The following is a 16,467-nucleotide window of genomic DNA, read 5'->3' on the forward strand; positions in this document are numbered from 1 at the left end:
AGATCGATGTTGACTGGCTAGCTAAAACATGACTGTGCTATTTCCTCCTGTTGGTGATGATGGAATGTTTTTGGGGACAGTGGAGCAAGCCTTGCAATTTTTCCAACATTTCAGAGGAAGGAAGAAAGCAAAGCTTGGTCTTTACAGTTTAGATATAATCTTGCATAGGTGTGCAATTTAGTTGAAAATAGAACTTGTCCCAAGTAATCTCTAGGAAGGAGAATCAGATAAGATGTTTTCAAGCCTAGATGTTTAGAGTTGCCATGACAAATGCACTGATCCTGTATAGTGTTTCCTGAATTCCTGGTCAAATACTCAAAAATAATGAAACATTTCATACTATGTTTTTGTGGAAATGAGGCCAAGAAGAGTGTGAACAGCAACATCAGTGCCCCTGACTTTCCTCCTTGGTTTATCTACACAGTATCTGTAAATGTAGATAATTTAATAAACATTGCTAATTGTATGATTGTATTAAGAAAAAAAAAAAAAGAACAACCAGCCATAACCTCTGAATTCCCTAGCTGGTAATTTAAATTAATTTTCATTCAGATATAAAAAAAATCCCCTATAATTTCTCAAGAGGATTATGAATGAGGACATGCTGTGCACCCTTACATTTCCCAAACAATAGCTGTAACTCAGATCAACCAAGATCAGCTCTTAGTCTCTGGCTTCTGAAGTCCTAACTCTAATTTGTACAATCCAGCTGCAGTGGCCACTTCATAGAAAACATTCAACCTCCCACAGTCCAGACTGGTAACTACAACCCTTGTCAACAGGGTGATGTTTTAGATAAACCCCAGAGGGCTGTAGCCATGCACCATGCCCCTGCTACTCTGAAGTTGGTTATGCGGTACTAAAACCTGAGCTGCAAGGTGGCTTTTGCTAAAAAGATACTTCATAGCCCTGTGTTCTGACTGGTTCAGAAATAACTGACAGCTGACCTCTATTTAGTAAAGCAAATTAGAGCAGATTCCTAAATCTTTTTTCAACCTGCTAAACCACAATCTCATTCTGTACTAAATAATCTGCATCTGACTTTGCCGTCCCTGTTAAAAGAACAGAGGAATTTTCTCTGATGGAAGAACTGATTGCACCATCAAGGTTGGAGCCATGTTCTCATACGAGTATCTAGTGGCTACTTTTCAATTAGCCCATATTTAACCCCATAGTTCTCAGGGGCAATATTTTTCTTTGCATATTGACTACGAACGAAGCACAGGATGGATCAGTGCCTGATAGTTATTCACACCATTCATGGGTGTTTTGCAGAGTGCCATTTTTGACCGCTATTCACTGTGCTATGCAGCCAGGCAGTGCTGGGCACGGAGAGTGAGCACACTGTCTTGTCCTGCCCTGGGGCTGTCCTGCTGGTGGTCTTGTTCTGTGCTGTGCTGATTGCATCCTTCCAGCCCTAGAAACATCAGCGCTTTAAGCCTTTGTGTCTAAAGCAGGCAGAATGCCCTGTGTCCTGGATTAAAGATTGGCTTGAAGGCAGCAGAAATAAGCTTTTGGAAAGGCACAGATGGTTTCACAATGGTTTTGTTTTTAGGGTCTCTGCACATCCTAACTCTAACGGAAACTGCTGCTTCTCTTCTTCACCTGAACATTTCACCTGTCCTTGTAATAAAGCTATTATTCTTTTCCAGGCTTTCATTCTTTCCCTGCAACTGCCCCTTCCATTTCCTGTGAGAATATTTATATCCCCTCAGGCAGCTGCCTCCAAGGGGCTTGTGTTCTTTGCCAACCTCTCCAGCTGCTTTTCCCATCTGTAAGCATTAGGAATACCAAAATATATGCACTGGTTGAACATGAGCACAGAGGTGAAACCATGAGGACCTCAGGGGAGGCCTCCATGTAGATGAAAGCAAATAGGCCACAACATGCACAAAGCCTGGGAAACAACATGTTGTTAGGTATTCTTCCCATTCTGTGCCATTTATGGCTAGTACATGGACTTTGCCTGCCCTAGAAAAGACATTTTTGAGTATTGTCCATGATTCTTCTTCCTGCTTTTTCAACAGTCATGGAATGGGAAGGACTCCAGCAAAGTGTGCTCAGATTTCTCCTGCCAGCTGCTTTCAGACAGACTTTGGGACAGCAGTCTTAATTGAACATCACTATTAATGGAATACTACATGAATTAATAGAAGGTTTCTAAACCTATTCATTAAAGTTATGTTTTGCAATTATGTCCATGCAAATAATTCAACTAATTCAGCTAGCTTTCAACCATGCTGGCACATTATTGGGATTGCTGATGTTGTTTGTGTCATGCTTTGAATCAGAAAATGGTAGCTCTTCATATTCCAGAGGAAAAACAGGAAAAATACCACTGTATGGATAGAGCAAGGAAAAAAGAAAAATAACAGAAAGGCTATTTTAAGTTTTACCAATGCTATTTTAGAAACCCTTTTATAAATTTCCATTTCTGAATCAGTGAGGCCACCTGTACAGAAATAATTGATAAGATTTTCTGCCTTTTCAGATCTCAGCATTTCCCAAGTCAAAAGAATCGATTTTCTAATTCTCTGCTTTCTGCATCCAACCATACAATTAAGGACATTTGATGGAAATAATTAGCAGAGTGTCCTTTCTCTACCAGCAGTCAGAAGCTCTTTCTACCCTCTTCTAACACAGGCTGCAGTCACCGGCTGCAGGGTTCTGTTGTTTTTTTTTCCATTTGCTGCTGCTGTTCCTAATGTGGAAGCTCAGTTATGACACCCTGCACACGAAGCAGTTCGGGATGTCAGTGGTGTGATTTTGAGTCAGAGAATGACATTTGGGCTTGAAACATGGTCTGTTCTCAAATCAAATAAAGAGGTCATTATGTGTAATTTCCCACCATACACCTGGCTTTTGATTTAATAATTAGGAAGGCCGAAGAGAAGTATGTTTGCTTTCACCTTAATTACTTGTTTGTGTCTAACCTACTGCAGAGAGCTGAAGCTAGTGCTTTTGTGGGCACTCTGTGTGTGCTGTGAGTGCTCCCAGATCATCTTACCTGGTTTTGTCCAGAACAGGGACATACTCTGGGACTGTCAACTCACTGGAACACACACATCTTCCTGTACCATTGTCCCCAGATTCCTGTATATATAAAACAAGGTACTTCATAACATAGTCTCTGAAAATATTCTGTCGTTTGCTACAGTTTTCTATCCAAAACCTCACATCATTAGCCTTGAGGCAAGTCACTACTAATACTTGTGTCTTTGCTGCTGCATGGATCTCCATCCGCTACCTCCACTGGGGTAGCAGCCTGAAGGACTTTGCTAGCACATCATCACTCAAACACTGGTATGCTGCCTCCAGGCTTCTCTGTGGTGAGCTTTGTTTTATCCCCTTCCCCTTGAAATCTAGTTTAAAGCTCTTTCAATTAGCTTTGTGCTTATTGTTCACAATGAACTCCTGTGCAAAGATCCCTTTTGAGACCCTGTCAGTTACCAAAAGTTCTGGTGACATGTAAAGTGACCCATGATCAAAACCCACAAAATTCTGCTGATGGCACCAGGCTGGGAACCAGGTATTGATCTTCTGGTTGTTCCTGTTTTTTCCTTCATCATTCCCTGCAACAGGAAGGATCTGGGAGAACACTATTTGTGCTACTGATCCCTTACCCAGTTGTCAGGGACATGAGGACATCTCTGCCAAACTAGGCAAAGTGACACTGCAGCAGATCTCTTGTGCAAAAGTCTCTCAGTGGAAACTTGCCTTGTTAGAAGCAGTCATCTGGAGATCACTCAGTAGCAGGCAAAGCATGGGTTCTTAAATCATAAAGAGCCAATAAACCCTTTCAGTTATAGAACCAACATGCTCCCAGTGGAAATATCTTTTCTCCCTCCAAGTCAGAAATTGAAAGTCCTTTTCTCACCTTTTCAAGGAAAAAAAAATCCTTCTGCCTGTTCCTTCATTCAGTATAATATGCACATCTTGCATGTGTCTGTCTGGCACTACTTCCCGCATTTCAGGGGGCTGTTTCAGGCCCCAGACCTGCTGTCAGGCACATCCAGAAGTGAAATTGCTGAATGAACTGTGCTACTTAAGGATACACTACCAACCACTCCTCCCAGTTTGCTCTCACAACCCATGGGACTAGCAGTTTCCTGCTTTCCAGTTCTTGCCTCTTTCTGTCCCTCCTCCCTGCAATTCCCAAGGGACAAGAGGGAATGTAGCTGTTGGAAAATGCATCCTTATCCAGACCTTGGGAAGCGACAGGAAAGCAGAGAAGAGGAGCCAACACTGACAAATGTATTTTGCCCTGACTAACAGCTTATGTGCTCTTCATTCCATCATCTTAGTAGAATACACCACAGCCTGACCCCGTCAACATAAACCACAAAAGGAGTTCAGTGGCTCCTGTGAGAACTTGGGCCCACCAATGGAGTGACTTAATGTGATTTTATGTGGTCTCTGAATCAGAAATATTTTAAATCCCCTGACTGCCAGAAGCAAAGAGCATGAATGGATGAACGAGATTCCTGCTGTCCCTACCTACTATCCAGCGAAACCACAGCCAAGGGAACGGGCTTGGCAGAATGGAACAGGGAAAGAAGACCCTGTTGAGCTTGACTCTAGTCTGATGCTGTGAAGAGACATGAGAGATGTAGAATAAGTGGGAAGCCGGGTGTGCGCTTGGTGGCACAGGGCAACCTGCCCACTGGTGTCCCAGCCGTCGGTGAAATACCACTGCTCTGATCGTTCTGTCACTTACCCGGTGAGGTGGGGGGGGGGGCAAGCCCCGAGGGGGTCTCTCGCTTCTGGCACCAAGCACCCGGTGCATGCCTGGCACTACCCACTCTGGGGACAGCGGCAGGTGGGGAGTCTGTCAAAGTGTAACGCAGGTGTCCTAAGGAGAGCTCAGGGAGGACGGAAACCTCCTGCTTAGCAGAAGGGCAAAAGCTCCCTTGATCTTGATTTTCAGTACGAATACAGACTGTGAGAGCAGGGCCTCATGATCCTTCTGGCTTTTGGGGTTGTAAGCAGGAGGTGTCAGAAGAGTTACCACAGGGATAACTGGCTTGTGGCGGCCAAGCGTTCATAGCAACATCGCTTTTTGGCAAGAAACAACTAAAGGTCTAAATCCCCTGTTGCCAATACTGTTTTACAGACTGTCTTTTACTGACCACCACTGGGGACTGAGTCACAGCCTACATGGCTCATTGGTCTGACAGAATATGTAGTTCTTATATGTTTGTGTTGTGGCCTCAGTCTTTAAGTCTGTTCTGGGTGAACTGCTACAACCTCTTTTATTATTCCTTCCATCCTTGGACCCATGCACCAGGGAAGAGTTAGTAGAAGAGTCCAGCCAGGCCCTTGACCAACACTTTAGTCTGAAAAAGATCAGGGCAGGAGGCAAATGCAGGAAAAGGCTTCTCAAAGGAAGCCCAGAGCTGCATTCCATGGTGTCTTGTGATGTGCAAGCCTTCAGGTTCTCTGGGATGGTGACCTGTGTTGCTGTTACTGGAAGCTGGGCTACACTTGCAAGATTTAATCCACATTAAGGGGTGTAAAACAAGTAGAAATATTACCTTACATGAAGAAGAATATGAAACCTTCTGTCATCTGATCTTTTAGTCTAGGGGACTTCATATGGCACTGTAACTCACAGTGATGCTGCAATTGTGTCTGAAGCAGCATTTCAGCACCCAGTCACCTCATCTCCCATTTTTGCCTTCTCTCACATGACACTTTGCCCTCTTGAAAAGATAGCTCCCTGCTGACTGCTCTTTCATTTTCCTGATGTTGTCACTGCCACACTGTCCAAATTATGCTATCATCTCCTACCAAAGTAAGAGTAACACGTTTCTTAGCTTCTGAGTTGCAAGGGAATGCACTCATGCCAATCACTGTGACTGCAGGAAAGCTTATCTCACTAACTTACAATACAGCTCAATGTGTTTCAAATTCTACCTCCTGCCAGTTGCAGTGGGATGCGAATTCCTTTTCAGTGCTGCCTGTGAGGGCAGTTATTGCTGTTTCTAGAACACAGAATTGCTTATTTTTTCACTCCATAGAGTGAAGGCAATAATTCATCAAGGAGAAAGGAACTGTGGAGTTCATTGTCGTGGAAGACTGTTACGAGTTTTCAAAAAGGGACAGGTCATTTTCACAAATAACAGAAGTACTGAAATTTAAATTAAGGCTGATCAATTTAAGCTAGCTTCCATCTATCTGGAGATGAGTGTGTATGACAAGGTTGGCTTTGTCCTTTCATCAAACATTATCTGTGCTGACGGTCTCTTGTTACTCACTAGCTTTGTCACCCAGTTTGGAACATGTCCTTCATTCGCTGTCAGCCTCAGACTCCAGGCTGGCTACACAGGTAGACTTGATGTACAGGGTAAGTTCCTGAGCCCAGCAGAATAGTCTCATGTGAATAGTGCCTTAAACGAAGGGATCCTCATCTCAATCAGTACCCTTCTAGATGCTTTGCCCTTGCTAAATTGCAGTAATAACAGTCACCAGCAATGCCTGTAGATAAAACCAGTTTTCTCAGGTGACTGGCAAGAGATCTTTCCCATGTTACATCAATTGACTTAGCTGCAGTTCTCTGCTGCTGTGCCCTGCAGCCTCCACACTATATTAATCCTGCTGTTTCTCCCTCTCCACTATGAACCTGACACAATTATTTCTCAAGCTTTTCCTGCCCTTGGCTATGAATTGCATTACTGCCACAGTGATTTCTGTGCTAGTAGTACTTAGGAGACAGAAACAAACAGAAACCATGTGTTTTGGGCTCTCTACAAACAAAACCAAGCTCGGAGTCTCCAGTTTGGACTCTTACTAAAAGAGGGAAAACAAAGACAAAAAGCAACCCACCAACCCTTCCCCCCAAAAAAGAGTTAAAACCATTCTGTGCCTGGTGTCACATCACTGCCTGAACCATTGAGAAACTCTACAGTACTTTCAGATGTGTTTCTCCGCCTGACTATACTGGTGTTTCCATTAAAACCCTAACTGCTATTAACACCAGCAGAGTAGCAGCCCAATCATCACAAAAACAAATTCTAGCCCTCACCTGTTTGTGCTGCTTTAGCAGGACAACAGTTTGGTGGGGAATGTGGCTAGGGAGAGACTGCATCCAGGAAAGCAAATGCTTGCTCTACAACTCTGTTAGCCCCAAAGACGTGAAGGTTTTTAGCAGGTGAAAGCATCTACTTACCCTCCATGCCACACGCAGAGTGTCTCAGAAAGAGAATGAGGCCATGACAGAAGGTTGCTGGTAGCCAAAGTATGGCTTTTGCTAAAGATAGTGGAACATGGGAGCCATCTGTCCCTGTTTTATGCTCAAAACATCATTTGACAAGGCTTCAGGCTTCATTTTAGTAAATTCCAGCTGCTGATCACATTTATGCTTTAGTTAGTTTTACGCCAGAAACACATCTTTGAGCAGCAGGGAGAATTTTGATCATAATTATCTGTGTAGCCTGGGAGTTCCAAGCACAGACCACACAGACCAGTCGCTCTTGCTCTGGGTCCTGAACAGACATCACTAAAAGTTTGTCTCTGTCCCAAACTTCTTGCAATCCAAATAAAAGCCAGGGGCTAGATGCAGATTGATGGGCAAAGAAGACAAAATAGTATGAATGAAGTAGTGGTATGGAGGGCAAAGATCATGTAGCCAGTAGATGCTAAGTTTGTCTTTATATTCCAAGCACAGGACGAGTAGGACATTACTGGAAGGAAAAGCTCTTTTTATGAACTGAACCAAAAGCATGTTTGCTTGATCCTATTTGCCTCTGTAGCCAGTTCAATGTTCTGCTGTAAATCTTGTGGGAAAAAGGTTTCCTCAAGCCAGATTTAGTGATGTTCCAACATACAGGATGATTAAACTACATCTAAATGGAGGCATGCAATAAGGATTTTTTTTCCTCACTCCTTTATCTTCTCACTGTCAAGAAATACATTCAGATAGAAAATGTGCTGGATCTGTTTTCTTGTTAGAGCTCTCAGAAGCAATTAATTTCATGTCAGTAACTAGACTTTGACCTGAATTTCCTCAGTTTCTAGTCCCCTGCCTCCCTGTCCCAGTAGAAGCAGTGTTTCAAACTCCTTTCTTAATCTGCTAATCCTTAACCTAAAAGGAATGAATAAAACTTAGATGAAGAGCAGCCACAGGACATTTATGGGCAGGAGATCAGCAGAGAACAGACCTTAACAGCATGTTTCAAAGTCTGTCTAGAGCCAGCTGGGTTCCTGGAGTTCAGCAGGAAAGGCTGTAGGTGTTGGTTGCCTTGTTTCTTTGACAGACTAATCATGAACCTTTGCCTTTTGTTACCAGTGAAAATTTGAAAGTGAGACATGTCTCTGACGTGTTCCCTAGTTGGAAAGGTCACACCGAGAGTAACACTTTTGGTCTTCGTGGCTTAAATAAAAGGAAATGGATCTGAGCAGCTGAAGATTTGTTTTCCAAATTAATTCCAGTCATGAGTCACTGTGGTTCTGAAGACCAAATGCCAGTTTCATACCTTGAACTGGGGTTGTTAAATTCAGAGGTTATTTTAACATTGACTTAGTAGGGTTATTTAATTGACTTAGTAGGGTTATACCTCTGAGCATCTTTCTGCAAGTTGCAGTATCTCATATGTGGGAGGTCTTCTACTTGTTTGTTGGGGGGGGATGCTCTGAGTTGCTGTGAAGTGTTTGAGAGATTTGTGAGGCTGAAGGACATAACAGAATTGCTTCTGGCCCTAGGATTGACTAATCAAGTCCTAGGAAAAGGGCAGTAAGTGTTTCATCATAGCAAAATAGTGTTTGTTGTTAAGAAGGCTGAAAACACCTGAGCCAACAGCAAAGTTGGTTGCTGGGTTGTACCTTCTCTTTTTGCTGCCACTGGGACAAGCTGCAGTCAGTTACAGCTGAGCAGGTTTGAGAACACCATTTTCTATGTTTGTCCCGTGTTATTTGACAGCTTAATTTGCAAGGAGAGAGACTGATATGGAAAATGCAGAATGCTAACTCGATGATTCCAGAAAATGCACTGCCTGTGTGATCCCCTGTGGAAGTGATTGTAATAACTGGAATGTTTTAGCTGAGAAAAGATCATTTAGTTGAAGACTCTGTAACTGTGAAACTGCAGCTTGGCATTTGCCTTCTTTTACCATTTCACAAAGAATGAGAAGACAAATGCTTTTGTTTTAAATGACTGGATCTGCAATGAGTAACTCTGTCTGGCTTCACTGAGGCTTTGGTTGCTGGCATCAGCACCATGCACTGGCTGCCTCCTGGAGCTTTTTTCAGCAGCAAGTGCTATGTAAGGTATCCCATCTTTTGTTTTAAAGCAGTGTGTCCCAACTTACTGTAGCTCATATTTTACATTGTGTTCTTATTTTACATTGTGTTCTTATTTTACATTGTGTTCTTATTTTACATTGCATCTAAATAGAGGCTGGGAAAGGACCAAAAACGGACACAGATATTTTCTGGTGAAGGAGAATATGCAGCTCTACCTTATTTAAGAAAGTTTGGTACAGCCAACTAAGCCCTGGACTGAAAACCAGGCAGTCCATGCTCCCCTATTGCATTAATGGGCCTGAAAACTTTGAAGTTCAAACAGGCGAACCTGTTCAAGAAACTTACCAAATGTAAACTCAGTTTTGCCACTGAGACCAAACCCAGATTTGCTTGCTAGTAAAGATGTAACTGCAGACAGCCTCAAACACTGTTACTGATAACCCATTGGACCCATGAACCTCCTGTCTCATAGCGTAAGGGAAGTTGTGGAAGGGGATAAACTATGAGGAATTTTTCAAATGAACAGAATTAGATTGTTCATTTTATATAGTCATTAATGTGTATGTGTATATATTGACTATATATGTTTATTTAAATGTATTTCCCTGTTTAGGAGTATCAGATGCCTGCGGAATATTATCCACTGGAACTTGATCACCACGTTCATCCTGAGGAATGTGATGTGGTTTCTGCTTCAAATGATAGATCACAACATACATGAAAGCAACGAAGTAAGTGCTTGGAGGAAGTATGTCTGGCATGTAGTTTCAGAACTGGCAGGGATGCTGAATTTGTTAAGCTGATAGAAATATTACAAAGGACACATCAGTATGCTCAGACTGGCTTTCATTTAATTTCAAAACATAGAAAAAGGGAAGAAAATTAGGCTTAGATTTGCTATTTTTTTAATCTCATTACGTTGTCTCCTACATTAATATATGTGTATATATGTAATATATATATCATTACATTAATATATATTCTATATATGTATATATATGTACCATTACATTAATATCAAAGGTTGTTTGGTTTGAGTTTTTTTAATAAAAATCCCTCTCCAAAGTGGGAACTCTTATCTTCATTGACCATAGATAATTTCCAAATTTATGTACTATAAGACACGATACTGTTCAAGACACTAAATTTTATGTTTCTTGAGCATTCTTGTTAGATCATCTTGCAGTGATGTACACCTGTGTAGGAAAAGCATTAATGCCAGAGGGCAATATCTCCGTGAGCAGAAATAATTGATCTGTCTCCGAGTCAGCTACTTTGATGACAGTGGGCACCCTACTGCCTGGAGTCAGTGGGACTGCCCAGAAAATAAGAAATAGAGCCTGAAACAGTCTAATCTTTGCTTGTTGATAACTTTAAAGGTTTGTTTTTTTCTCACAAAATTCCATATCCCTTCTTCACTTTTGTGCTGGTCTTGAGGATGAAGTTCTGTGAATATGGACTGCATCCAGCAGCAACTCCTTGTTACTGAAAGGGAGTGCTCAGTCCTCCAGAGATCCAAATGCTTCATTCCAGCTTCTGCTGCTTCGTTTGCATTAGCTCTGTTCCTCTTGCTTATCCCTTGGGGAGGACTGAATTCTCAGAGACTGAATTCACTACACTGATTGAGAGCTAACCTAGCTGACAAAAAAGGAAGGAGGACTTTTCTGCTCACGTAGCTATAGAAGTCAGCTTTCTGCTGCATGACTGAGAGAGACAGTTCAAGTGACCAGACAGACCTGCTCAATAAAAAACTAGAAGGCTGAAGGGGGCAAGAAGTGGCACGTCTTCTTTGCATGGCATTGAGCATTCTAGGGAAAGCGAGCATGTCACCATACTCCCATTTCTCTTACTATCTGTGTTATTTCTTGTTCACTCAAGTAACTCCCAGTTGCAAATGCTTGTCTAAGGATGGACATTGAATCAGTCCCTGTGCAAGTACTGTAATGCCTTTCCCTGTTCCTCAGCATCCCCAATAATACAAGGATTTTGGTGTGGGTTTAAAGCAACTTTTTCTTTATTTTCTTGGTGAATAAACCTACATTTCCTTGACAAGTAGTTGTTTGGGGTGTTTTGACAGTCCATTGGCAAGGGTTTTTACTGTTCTCTTTCCCTTGTAATGTTCTTCTAGTGCAGTATTCTCCTTTTAGGTCTACCTCCTGATAATAACCTTCATAATCAAGAAGAAAGTGCACTACAAACATACGTGCGCACCCACACACACACACCTTTCATGCTCTCTTTGGAAAGCAGGTGGATTAAAGTGCCTAGAGATTATGAGCTGGATCCATAGCTGATATCAGTCGTGGCTCCATTCGTGTAGGAACTGGTCCTGCAGAAATTGAAAACCATCCCAGGAGCCAGGATATTCATTCATTTTAATGTCAGCTGGGCACTTGTCATCCTTGGTTAATTTTTCAATTCTCACATCTGAACTTTAATCCCACCCTTCAGGAAAACAAATAGAAAAGTCATTATTATCCAGACAAAGAAAAAGTCTATGCATAACTCTGTATTATTATTCAATCAGATGCTCCTTTGAGAAGATGTAGCTTCTATTAATTCATTGTTCACTTCGTCTGTCTTTCTGACATTTTCAGACCACAGAAGATGGTGGCATATGAGCTTTATTGTTGACAGTTTTATGCTGTGTGATTAACTCTCATGACAATACTGCAAATCTTAATACAATTTTTTACAGTTATTTAAGAAAAATCCCACGGTTAGAGTCAGACATTCAAATGCCTTTTAAAATGTGACCGTCACAAAGTGCCAAGAAAAATATAAACCTGGAAGTATAAGGAGAGATCCTCAACATGCCTCAGTTTTCGTTAACGCATCTTTTCTCTGCAGAAGACTGCAGTGATTTTGGGAAGGTGCTTTTTAAAAGCTTCCTGATAAATTTGTTATGTCCTTGCTGTGGTTCAAATCAGAATCAAAATACCACCAAAATCAGTGGGAGAAACATTATTTATGCTAGCTAATGATGTGATCTCTTCTGTGCTGATCAGTGGAGATTAAATAATACAGCTACAGAAGCATCAAGGACTCAATGTGGAAACATTTTGCATGAAGTTGTAGTGCTTATAATAATAAATCAAGAAGGGGAATTGCTGAATATATCTGGAGTAATGGTGGATACATGTGGGGATCAAGAATCCTTGGTGAAATAAATGAAAAGGTATAAATTAATGAGTTCTGCTAATTTAGTTTATTATTCAATAATAATAAATCCACAATTCCAAATGGAATTGCTCAAAATTCATTTTGTTCTGGTTTCCTACGGAAACATTGCAGAGGGAGATCTCACCACCATTATGTGTATTTTCCTGTATTTGTCCCAGTATTTTCCCAGTCCAGTGGTCAATTCCACTTAGTTCTGACACAGGAACAACAGGCTCAGAAATAGTTTTTACAATTTTTGTGAAAAGGGCAGCTATGGAGAGGACAAAAACTGTGTGAGTGTTGCAATGGGAGGGAGAAGGGAACAAGAGTCTAGACATTATAACAGAGAATTTACACAAGATTGAGGCTGCAGGGAAAGATTTAATTCACTCTTATACCTTCAACAAATTGAGACTTAGAGTCTTTGAAAAGCCTAGTCTTGCTAGGCTGGGAGTCAGTCAGGAGTGGAGCAAAAATATTTGTTAAGTGTTAGCCAAAACTAGGGTGTTTTCTTTTTGATTGTGGCTTTACTTCCCTTTCCTCAAAGCTGAAAAGAGAAAAATAAATAAATTAAGTTGATCTAAACAAAATTTTGAAAAACAAATGTTTCATCTTCTTTTGAGTTTTTTTATTTAAATCCTATCTTAAAGATGAAGCCAAACTAAATTTCAAATCCTAATGAAATAGTACAGAAATGAAAGCTTTAATACATCCGAAAGACTTCGTCTGTTTATTTTCAGCTCCACGAACAGAAGTGATGACAACTTGTGAATGGGCTATCAATTTGTAACTGTGTTTCTTGTCCAGTAAATTCTTAGTCCACGGAATTGTCCTGGGTTTGATAGTGCATCTGCTGCTCTGTTGACTGCCTAGAGAACAGCAATACCTCATGCATATGAAGTCTGAAATAAAATTAACTGAGAGTCAAAAGTTTCAAATACTTTAGTAGAGTTAATTAAAAGGCTGGAGAATGGTGAGACCAAAATGGCATCAATGATACCAGCTAACATAGGTAATTAATGTCATGCTTTAGGGAATATGCTGAATGCCTGCTTGGTCAGAAATAAATTTCCTCGGACTTCTGTGTGTAGCAATATGGAAATTACCACCAGCAGTTACTTGTGATTTATTGATGTGATGCTACCATCTGCTTTTCTACAGCTATTTGTGTATTCCACAGCTGTGCTCTCACTGCACACGGCCATTAGGAGAAAATGCCTTTACTGATATATTGAGCCTCACCAAAAATTCCTTCTGAAGTTACAGCAGAATTCAGAGGTGATATGTGTAGTGATTTGACACACAGACTGAAGCACTAATGGCAGGAATAGAGGGGATGAAACAGCTGATGAAAGCATATCTTTAATTTAAAATATCTTGTCTCTAAATGTCAGTGGTGCTCCTTCCCTTCAGTGGAAATGAAGGAAGACTCTGACATTAACTGCTATCTACTAGTTTCTTTAAATTGCTTAGCAGGTAGGTTATATTGCCCAAGATATGCTTAGACTCTTACATCATCTCTAGATACAGCCCTAGGCTGTGGCTGCACCTCTCTGAGAGATCATCTGTAGTCAAATGGCCTACCTTCTCCTGTCTTCTTTCTAAAAATCTGCTTCTTAAACTGCTTGCAGACTTCTCTTGTGGAAGTGCCATAAGGCACATTAACTTTCCAGGCATGCTTAGGTATAGGAGATCCTGCATGTTGTGGTCAAAGTCAAGCCTCAGCAGAGTCACAGGCATAGCTGTGAATTTCTGACAGCACCTAAGATATTGTGATTCCAAGTCACAGGTATAAATCTGCATCCATGAATGAATTCTGCCATTGATTTTTAAGGGAATAGCAATGTATAGAATCTTCTGTATGTTCTCACCATGATTTTAAAATATTCTGTTGTGTTTCCTTTCCAGCCCTGGTGTCGATGTATTACCACTGTCTACAATTATTTTGTGGTGACCAACTTTTTCTGGATGTTTGTGGAAGGCTGCTACTTACACACTGCTATAGTGATGACTTACTCCACAGACAAGCTACGGAAATGGGTCTTTCTCTTCATAGGATGGTGTAAGTGACTTGTGTGTTTAAAATGGTGTTACGTGGTACCTGGCATTGAAGTGATAAAAGACAAGAGCAGCAAGAATAAACTTTAAAAATCCAACTGTGGTGAAATCTGACATTCAGCCCTAACTTTGCCAGAACAACATGAGATCAGGTTTAGTTCTTCACTAAGCTAATAAGTTATTGCTGGATTTATCTTCATTTAGGTCCTCAGGCACCTGGTGTTAAAGAAGCTCTGAGGGCTCAGCATTTTGTGAATAAAATAACTCATACCATGTCCCTTTCATTTTGATCAGCAAAGCAGTGATCACAGCACAGCATGAGCCCTGTGGACCACTTAGTCTCAAGAGACACTTCTAAGTGAGGAGCTGACTAGAAGAGAAGCCTAATTGTCTTCCAGTCAAACTTCACAGCTGTCTTTTGGACTGCTGAACAATTCGTTCCTAGAAAACAGCCTTTAATAAAGTCACATGTAATCTTTGTACAATCCTCGTGGCTACTCAAAGACAGAAAAATAGCTCATTGCATGCCCTGTAACTTCAGTTCTACTGTGTCGGCCTGAGCCAGAGTAAAGGCTGCTCCTTTTCCCTAGCTGCATCAATATAACCTGCACTTTCCTGCTGTCCTGCTTAAAAGTATGTAGGGCTTGCAGTGGATGCAGCTGAATATAAGTCATCAGTGCCTTCTCATCATGAATGCAGTAAAACACATACTAGGCTGCACTACAACTATGGCCAGAAAATTAAGAGAAATTACTAGTACTTCCTGCTGAGGTTCGGTGAGGCTGCCTTTTGAATAGTGTGGCCAGGTTTGGGTCTCTTCAGTCAAAAGGGATGTGTAAAATGAGATTATCCAGTAGAAAGCTGTCAGTATGATCAAGGATCTAGAAGACATGACCTGTGAAGTGAGGATGAAGGAGCTGAGCTTGTTTAGTTGGGCAAAGAATAAGTTAAGGAGGGATCTGGTAGTAGCAAGAGTGATTTGAAAGATAACTACAAGATGGTGGAACCAAATTCTTGGTAGTAGCAGCTGTTAAAAGAAAGGACAATGGCCACAAATTGCAGGCTGGGAGGTTCCAATTGGATGTTAAGAAAATAGGAGATGTACCAAAAGCTAGTACAACACTGGAACAGATGATTTAAGAGCTGTGGAATCTCTGACCCTGGAGGTATTGAATATACAGCAAGGCTAAACCCTGGCTGAGGTGTACAGGTGCTGATAGCTCTCCTTTGAGCAAGAGATTGGAGAGGATACATTCAGAGGTCTTTCCAAACATGTCCATGTTTTGAACTTGGCCAGGAGAGGTTTTTGTAAGACAAGCCCTGGACTGGCAGCTTTTTTGCTTGAATGCAAAATCTGAGGTCAAACAGTATTAGTGAATTTGGCAGTTCTTTTCTGTTGAAAGAAGAAACATGAAAAATGTCACAAATATTTTATTTTCTGAAAGCAGAATGCTATTTTGTTCAGAAAAGCCCCCTCTTCTCAGATCTGAGCAGAAGTAGTTGAAGTTCTGAAGGCAGAAATTATTTTAAAACAATGTATGTAATTTAATCCAGAATCATGTAGGAGGAAAGAGGAGTTGTAGAAGAAAGAAAATGTTTATGTGGGGAACTGATTACATTTTTTTCCCAGTATTTTTCAGTTCTCTCACTGAACTTGAAAATGCTGTTCACACAGCACTCCCAGATTGGTTTGGTCCCTAGTGTTTTCCCTCCATACGTCTCTCAGAGCCCTCTGGGTTTCTGACAGCTAATTGTAGGAGTGGTGTGAGCTGAATATACCTTTCCTCTCACCTTTTTGGGTGCTTTCTGTCTCTGCTTTGCCTTCCCATACACAATCCTTTAATCATCATCATTCTCAAATCCTGTTTCATAGGGAAGACTCAACTAAAAAAAAAAAGTTGAAAATTTTGAAAATGTGCTTCATCCAAAGATCCAAATGAGTTTACGAGTTCTTGCAGCCTGGGACATAGATATCTAACCGCTCACCTCCAAGTAGTCTTTAATGTT

General features: G+C 41.2%; 1 protein-coding gene across 2 annotated transcripts in view; it reads left to right on the plus strand.

Moving 5' to 3' along the window:
- Positions 1–16,467, plus strand: part of CRHR2 (corticotropin releasing hormone receptor 2) — a 145,587-nt gene that overhangs the window by 92,856 nt on the left and 36,264 nt on the right. For both annotated transcript variants that reach the window (XM_034068360.1, XM_005150016.3), the window contains 2 exons: positions 9,854–9,971; positions 14,311–14,464. In XM_034068360.1, coding sequence (XP_033924251.1) covers positions 9,854–9,971; positions 14,311–14,464 — 272 coding nt within the window. The remainder of the gene's footprint in view (positions 1–9,853; positions 9,972–14,310; positions 14,465–16,467) is intronic.

Source organism: Melopsittacus undulatus, chromosome 1 (assembly GCF_012275295.1).
Source record: "Melopsittacus undulatus isolate bMelUnd1 chromosome 1, bMelUnd1.mat.Z, whole genome shotgun sequence".
Classification (NCBI taxonomy): domain Eukaryota; kingdom Metazoa; phylum Chordata; class Aves; order Psittaciformes; family Psittaculidae; genus Melopsittacus; species Melopsittacus undulatus.